This window comes from Salmo trutta, chromosome 29 (genome assembly GCF_901001165.1).
Source record: "Salmo trutta chromosome 29, fSalTru1.1, whole genome shotgun sequence".
Lineage (NCBI taxonomy): Eukaryota > Metazoa > Chordata > Actinopteri > Salmoniformes > Salmonidae > Salmo > Salmo trutta.
Window position 1 is genome coordinate 24,476,679 of NC_042985.1, and position 8,913 is coordinate 24,485,591.

General features: G+C 39.8%; 1 protein-coding gene across 1 annotated transcript; it reads right to left on the reverse strand.

The window, feature by feature from the left end:
* Positions 1 to 365: 365 nt before the first annotated feature.
* Positions 366 to 8,913, reverse strand: LOC115167179 (programmed cell death protein 5). The gene is made up of 6 exons (XM_029721351.1): positions 8,724 to 8,913; positions 3,011 to 3,054; positions 2,651 to 2,712; positions 2,431 to 2,522; positions 1,562 to 1,633; positions 366 to 1,484 (listed from the first exon to the last, which is right to left on the reverse strand). The coding sequence occupies exons 1-6, from the start codon at positions 8,787 to 8,789 to the stop codon at positions 1,434 to 1,436; spliced, it is 387 nt and encodes a 128-aa protein (XP_029577211.1). The 5' UTR covers positions 8,790 to 8,913; the 3' UTR covers positions 366 to 1,433.

An 8,913-nucleotide genomic window follows, 5' to 3' on the forward strand; every position in this document is an offset into this window, starting at 1 on the left:
GTAGAGCACATGACTAAATCTCCCACCAATTAGAGCCACTCATGTTCCGTCACTGAAACGAGGCAGCCAATCCTTTTGATCAGACCACGGTCGCCTGAAAATGAGGCCAGAGCCACATGATCACAGCCAGAAATGCTGTACAGTGACTGGATATGAATAGTAGTGTGGGGTATTTTTTTTTACCATATGTCGTATATTAACAGCTATTGTGTTATGGTCTTCTTGACCCTCTGTGAAATTCTGTTATATGAAATTATGGTTACAAGGGAAGGAAAAACGTACAGCCTGTGTATTATAGTAATCTAGTGTATCATTATTATTATAACAGGAACACTTGTTTTATGATCAAGAAGAATGACTCCTTGTCTGCTTTATCAATGCTGGCATTGATTTATTGGCGTGAACATTTTGAACATGAAACCAAATCTCCCATTAACTTATCTCCAAATATTCAGTTACATCATGCTTGTAAGAACATCAATGTACTGTCAGATATTGAGTATTACCTGTGGCAGGTGTACAATAGAAGCAACCATTCATATATCTGTGGTCTCACCATACACCTGTTCAATAAGAGTGAAGCAGGAAGTTCTTCAAGTGCTGTCGTAGACTAACAATTGAGATAATTTAACAAATCCTGCTACAAATACATCTCAGCCTCTTAATGCACATATCACATACATTTCAGAAAAGAGCATTTGAACCTAGTGAGTCAAACCAACTATATAATGTCAGCCTATAGATTTCAATGTAATGCAAAGTATAGCCTAATACACAACCTAGGAGGCCTTGTAAAGAATATCGACTACATTTTAATACAAACTATATTTTAGACTTTTCTTACACCATTGCTCTTATGTGATGATACTTAAGTTTTTTTAAATAAAACAAATGTAGTGCAAACCCATATAACCAATCAATGAGTCTTCAAGCACTCAGCTCAAAGACAATATGATAAAACTGTGTTGATTATTTGTGGAATAAGCATTCAAATGTAAGGCTTTTTTATTTTTAAAATGTAAAACTGTTGAGGATACAGGTCACCAAAAATGAATTAAAAAAACGATGAATATACCCATGTGCTCTGTCCAGTTTGATGGTTTCACTATTGCTGAGTAGCAGCACACAGACAGTATTCACAAAGCAGTCTCAAAAAATGCAGCAGCAGGAATATACCCTAAGTTGCATTTTGTTCTGCTTCTTGTGGTGTAGAAAAAGTTTTAAAAAAGTGGTGAAAATGAAAATAAGAGAGAATATAGTAACGAGTTCCAGATGCACACAGGGGTTGATGTGGTATCCCAGGGTGCATCACTAATGCAGGGCCTTTGGCAAGTCAAAGATGGCTGCCAACGAACAGAGCCCTGCTCCAATCTATGTCCTGAATCCCGCCCTAAGCCAGCCGTCTGACTGGCTCCTGGGCTCCTTTCAACGCATCAATCATCCTCCTCATCATCATCTGAGTCCATCACCTTTCGTCGGTTGAACTGTGGGGAGGAGAGGGGACGCAGTCAGTTAAAAGCCTGTCGGAAATTGTGAAATTGTACTTGATCCGTGGACTCACCTTGACAGTTGTCTTTTTTTCTGTTTGCTGACTAACTTTTTCTAGGATGTCAATCAAACCAGTCTCTGAAATCTGAAAGAGACAATCCAAATGTAAGGAAGAGCTAATAGCAGATGGGTCAAGTCAGTGATTTTCATAGGGAATTTTTCTTAACATTTAAAAAACAGCCATTTCTTTCCGGTTAAACGATAAGAAAAAAAATCATAAAATTGCATGTGAATTCACAAGGAACAATATGGTCCTGCGTATGACTGCTAGGGGGAAATGCAGTCACTAGTGAAGAGAAAGAACCGGCAGGCCGTCTAAGAGTTTTTTTTTGTCCAAACAGTGTAAAAAATAAATAAAGTGTGTACAAAACATTAGGAATACCTGCTCTTTCCATGACAGTCTGACTAGGTGAAAGCTATGATCCCTTACTGATGTCACTTGTTAAATCCACATCAATCAGTGTAGATGAAGGGGAGTAGACAGGTTAAAGAAGGATTTTTAAGCCAAGAGACAATAGAGACATGGATTGTGTATCTGTGCCATTCATAGGATGAATGGGCAAGACAAAACATTTAAGTGCCTTTGAACAGGGTATGGTAGTAGGTGACAGATTTTTGCAACGCTGATGGGTTTTTCACACTCAACAGTTTCCTGTGTGTATCAAGAATGGTCCACCACCCAAAGGACATCCAGCCAATTTGACACACCTGTGGGAAGCATTGGAATCAACATGGGCCAGCATCCCTGTGAAACACTTTTGACACCTTGTAGAGTCCATGACCCAATGAATAGAGGTTGTTCTGAGGGCAAAAGGGGTGCAACACAATAATAAGAAGGTGTTCCTTATGTTTTGTACACTGCTTTAGATCCAGTTCTCTCACCTTTCCTCCCAGCTGGCCCATGCGGGCCATCTGTATGAGGTAATTCTCCACTGCTTTGGCCTTCTCTGGCTTCACCAGAGCCAAGTTACTCACTGCAACGCAACAAAACATAGCAGACTTTTAGGCAATGGCGCCACCTATTGCTAACCATGTGTTGGTACTGAAAGTTCCAATATCAGATCGATGATTCATTCAAACCAGGGGGATATGAAAGACCTACATCTGGCGCGGGCGGACTGGTCTAGAACCTGAGCCAGCATGGAGTTCCTCATCTCTGTTTCCCTGTGAAAAGACCGAACAGAAGATTAGTTAGGCCACAATGGCTGCATTTACACAATTGGGCTGCCTGTGGAAACGAAGCCAATTGTTTTATCACATTGACTAGCTTTATAAATAGTCTGTCACATAGTTCTTAAACCAGAGCTGCAAACTGCAGGTCAAGACATGCAACATTAGCAAACTACTGTGAACTAAACCAACAACAAGGGAGACATCTGTGTCTCTGAAATGTAGCTATACTCAGCGCTGAGTTGTGAATGCATGACAGGAATAAAAGTTCAGATGGATAATGAAAACTAACCTCTGTTTAGCCTCCTGCTGCCCTTGCTGGTCATTTGAAGAGTCCTGGAAAGCGAGGGGAGAAAGAGACAGTCAGAAAGTCCACACATTAATCTGCCTTTTTCTTAATTGCATAAAATAAATATTTATTTTTAAACAACAAGAACAGACCAGCCACTGGATACAGGCTATTTGAGAGAATGTGTCTTTTATTTGCATTAACCAACAGGCTACTGTATCACACAGCCATGCTGAGAGCGCAAGTCAGCTCTCTCTTGAAGTGTAGCCTATCCTAATATTGATATTCATTTTTCACACCCATGGCAAAGCGTTATAAAACAATGGCATTAGATCCTTGAACAACACAGTTTAACCTGTACCAAAACGTGGTTCAGAAAACAACCCTTTGCCCCCTCCCCTATCCCTACTCCTTTGGAGTTTGCCGATCTGAATGAACCTATTGGTAGACTGGGTGGAGCCATCCCAGTATTGATTACACCTACCCGGTTCCTTCAAATCTAACCTACCTCGAGGACAGGGATAGGGAGTTGGACTGGGATAAAAATGAACTGTATTACAGTAGAATAGAAAGTTAATATTTATAGGTTTCTGGAGAAAAAAACATTATACAAAAGCTTTCAAAATAATACAATAACATTTTAAATAGTTCAACATATAAGCTTCACTCAAGCTTGATAACCATGTCCCAAACCATTCACAATACTCCACGGTCTGGCATTCAAACATTTTATTGCAAACATACTTGGGTCACATTTCTCATGGAGCACATACAGAACTGCCAGACATGCTGCATTGCTCAGTCCAGCTCATTAATTATACAGCCTTTTGCCATGTCACCGTCATCACATAATGTGCAGTACAGTGGCTGTACAGCAGCTTACCCCTAGATTCATTTGGTTCCAAGACAGACTGAAAAATTAGCAACTCAAACTCAATGACAACATCTCTGTTGGATGAAAGGATTCCTAGTGTGACTATGTCCATCCCATTCCCAATCTTTTGATTGATAATTTCTGTCATTATGTCACTCATATTTAGGTATAACCCATTCATAGACGCTAACAACCTTTAGTGCCTATTGAGGATAGTAGGGGTGCACGATATATCGGTGAACATATCGGAATCGGACGATATAAAAATGCCAACATCGTTATCGGCCGATGTCTAGTTTAATGCTGATGTTAAAAACCGATGTCAAAGATACCATGCCTGCCTATATAACGTTGGCACATGACGTAATAACAGCACGTAAAATTTTGCGCTACACGTGCAACACAGCATTCCTAACCTAGCCCACACAATGTCTGCTGTGTGGATCGAGCAGTCAACAAGTCGAGCAGTCATTTGAAAGAGTAAGAACATTTCAGTGAGACAACTCAAAGGCGAAATCCATTAAAGCCAAGATAATGGGATTCATTGCCCTTGACAATCAATCGTTCTCTGTCGTGGGTGATGTTGGCTTTCGCCGACTGGTCGAGCACTGGTACACACTACCAAGTGTGCTATTTTTCAGATGTTGCCCTACCGGAGTTACACATTGATAGCGTCACTGCTATTAGCTACACGACATACATACTATGGAACGCCTTTTGGGTCTTTGCGTGTCAAAAAATATACAGTAGCACTGTCAAATATGTACAAAAAAGTCTGCAAACAAGCAAACCCTGGCCACGAACGATGTGTTTACAATACCACGTTGGTAATAAAGCATCATTTCTTCGATCGCAACTTCTGGGGTAGTTAGCTTTAGCTTGGTACCTAGCTAGCACTAATACAACCAGACTGAAAACAATGACCAGTAGAAACTGCAGTCATTTTTATTATTCTCAGCAATGATTTAGGAACCCCTGTGAGTAAGTATTAGCTAGGTTGCCACTTGTTGTTCGCCTATTGAAATTCAGTTCTGGCTAGCTATTTATTTTCATGAACTGAAGTTCAATATATATATATATATATATATATATATATATATATATATATATATATATATATATATATATATATATATATATATATATATATATAAAATTATTTATTTATTTTTTGGCCTGTTTTACATGTTATTTTGGCATTAATATGTGTCACATATCAATTTTCAAACAATATAAAAAAAATACAAAATATTGACTTAATAAAGCTGCATACAAACATGGTCTTTTTTGCTTTCTTGAGTAAGGCAGCTTCAAAATACAGGCGTTTCAGCCTAGCTCAGTGCTTTCTGTGGTGGAGCGGCAGAGCAGAAAATACTGAGCGTAGGGGTTGGTAATCTTCACTAGTTGCGGCGTGATTGGCTCAGTGTTCTGTCACTCATGGGGACATTACGTCACCACAAAATCTACAGGGAAAGCTAGAAGGTTCAAGCCCCCTTGGGTGCTGCCATAGATTTACATTAGAAGTGCCCATCCAAGAAGGCTCAAGGTCATTGGCCACAGATACAATGACGTCAAATCACGTTATATCTACCGTAGCTTTGATTGGACATGTCAACGTCATACTTTCAAAACCTTAGCTAGCAAGCTAGACAAGCAGTCATCATCATGAATCACGTCGACACGTCTACTGGCAAATCCTTTTCAAGCCTTGTCATATGAAGAGAAATTATAGATAAAACGCATTGGTGCTCATCGGCCATTGGACATAAACATTACACAACAAATTGGAAATCCCGAATTCATCTATGTGTGATTTGGAAGGAATCAGTGGCTAACTGTAAGCATTGCAAATAAACACAATGTTGCTTCCCCTGCTATTCGGTGGAAAGGGTGCGTGGTCCAAGTCTGAGTTTAAGGGTCTCTTTTCCAAGCTTAAAGGAGAAACATTTGTACGCAACACCATGGGCCAGAAAAGGTTCGAATACATTCGCCATACCGTCAATCTCGCATGAGTTCTGCCGCTTTCAAAACAACTGGAAACTCGGGAGGGGGAAATCTCAGACTTCAGTGAGTTCAAGACAACTGGGAACTTGGGAAAAAAAATTAGCTCCGACTGGGAAAAAAAGTTTTGAACGGTCATTCAACTCGGAATTCCAAGTCGGCAACTCTTTCTAAAGCTCTGACGTCATGATTCAACCTTGTTTTTTTTTTTAAATTTATTTTATTAAGCTGCATAAATTATGCAATATGCCAATGAGATATGTATAATGTAGCTATGAAAGTAAATACTAAGTGTATGTTGTGTAGTAAGCTGTTACCAGCCCATGTGCCTCACCCTAATAATTTGGTTCCTTTCCCCTTCATAGCTACTGTTCTGACTTGGTGGTGCACATGTAGCCTAGCCTAGTTTTAGAGAAATGTCATCATTGAATATTGTATGAGCTTTCATTGTCTGCTTATATACCCCTATATTTATCCTAAGGTTCTGACTTGGTGTACAGGAAGAATACTGTAAGAATGGCCCATGTTCTGAATTCTGTTGCTGTACATTTCAAAAGTGCTGAACAAATAGTTATATTGACTACATCCGTCTTACCTCGCTCATTAATGTCTTAGTCGAAGTTACGGATTGCCTCTTATCCGCTCGTCATTCCTTTAAGCCATAGTTTGTACATCTCCATTGTCAGTAGAATCCACATTTGTTTAAGCAAGTCAGCCATATCAGCTAGGTTTTAAAAAAGGCAGTAAATGAGGTCAAATTAACTGTTTTGCTGACCGACAAGGCTCCGCTGATAGCCAGGTGTAGCGGTGGTAAGGATTCACCCCATGGTGCTGAAAAGAAAGTTCTGCCGTTGGGACTGCTTTATGTAGGCCCTAATAGTTTGTGGGTACCGTTTGTCACCGTTATAGTGCAATTAATATATTGTTTAGTGTTGTGGCTTTGCTGGCATACATAAAACATTATAATGAGTTTGCCCCACCAAGATTTACATGCTAAAATCGCCATTGTATACAGGAAATCAATCTTTACTTGTAATTCTTTCGTTTTTTTAAAGGCCAACTTATCATCAATCCAAATGCCTAGCTACTTATAAATGGGGACGTAGCTCAATATGGGCTCCTCTCAAGGTCTTTAGCATCAATTTTACGAGACCTGGAGAAAAACAAACATGCTTTTATCAACATTTAGCATTAATTTAAGATCGGTGAGCGATTCTTGAATTGAATCAAAGCCAAGCTGAAGGTCATTAATGGCTTGCTGCACTGAGGGGGCTTGGGAATAAATAACTGTCATCTGCATAGAGATGTAAGCCCAAGTTATTATTATTATTCTTCAGGGACAAACCAACATTATTCATGTAAATAGTGAACAGTAAAGGGCTTAGTATTGAGCCTTGTGGCACTCCTTTGGTTATGTTAAGAAAATTAGACTGAACTCCATCAGAAGATATACATTGACTTCTGTCGTGCAGTTGCCTGAAAACCGGACGTTGAAATGCATTGAATTCTACGTTGGGCAAAAATGAGTGTTTCAGTCAAGAATGTTTCCTCTCAAGACCTCTACAAGCTAGAATGTTGAATAAAATATTATAGTGTACTTAACCGGTTGTCCGTGCAGTTGGTCCTTTTGGCAGTAGGAATGTGAAACAATATATCCACATGAAAGTATAATTACAGAAATGTTTCAAAGCGCTGGTAATGTGTTCAGACTTCTATCACATGAAGCATGAGCAGAACCATGTAAACACATGCACGAGCTCGGCAAGTACCCACACGTCTCGTGCATGTATTTTTATCTTCTGTGACTGTTTCAGGTGATAGAAATCTGAGAAGTGCTTGTTGTGCTAATTAGCTCTCTGCGATTTGAACACCTGTGCGTAAACGGAAGGACGCCACAAATTTGTTGTCACTGAAAAATACTGTCGGCTGCAACTGTTAAAACCAGTTAAAACAGTGTACAGTAATGTGTACATTTTGCATTTGTGAAATTATTTCAATGTGATTTGGGTTGAGGGCTTTATGTTTCTAGAACCGTACTGCAATTGAGAATCGATTCATGTTTTGATGGCAATTTTGACTGCCAGAGCCAACTCCTCTAAACAGAACATGTAAGGTCCTTGGACTAAAAGGTGTGATTTTAGGCCCCTTTAGTCCAAGTTATGGCTAATCTAGGTATATCTATTCAGTAAAGTGTTTTGCTTAATGAGTTTTAGAAATCAGTGCCAAACAGGCTTGCTAGATAATCCAGACAGAGGGTGGGCTACTAACAATGATGTTCAGTTTATTGTTACAAACTAGGTCTGAAAAACTGACATTCACACTACTCTCGCACATTCACCTAAACACCTGGGCACATGCACGCGCACCAGGGTAGCGGTAGGGCGGGCACGCGATTGTCAACTCCAGAGGAGTGGGAGACGCAAGCGCCAAAGTCAACTAGTTAGCTGATCATTGTCCTGTTCATTACTTAAATGTACGTTTGTTTCGCCTATTCCTTAAAGTGTCTGCTATTCATAAATGCTGATTACATTATATAGCTTACAAGCTACTGGTAGTATAACTCGTTTCTCACTATGGCATGAGTTAGCTTGCTAGCGTTAGCTAGCTATCTAGCTACAGTATCTTATAACTACTTTAGCTAGTTAACTAGGTACAGAATTATCTGGCTGCTATGCAAACATGCAATGAACATTAATAGAGAATTCCTTAGGTTAAATAGGTTAAAATACTCCAAACTTGAACTATAAGGCTAACGCTAGCTAGCTAGCGACAGACTGAACAGTGGATCTCCATATATGGTCGGAACTATGCATTTTTGGTCCCCTCAGGTTCTCTCCTTACCCCATGTTTTGACTGCAGTTCGGCCATACGTTGCCGCCTGATAGCCTCCAATTCGTCGTCTGCCATTGTGTTCGAATTGATAGAAAATAAGCCTTATCAGTGGTAAAATAAGAAAATCTGTCACTTCACGAGTCTTGTGGAACTGTTTCGTTAGGGGCCGGGCCCTGCTTCAGTATAATGTAATCGATCT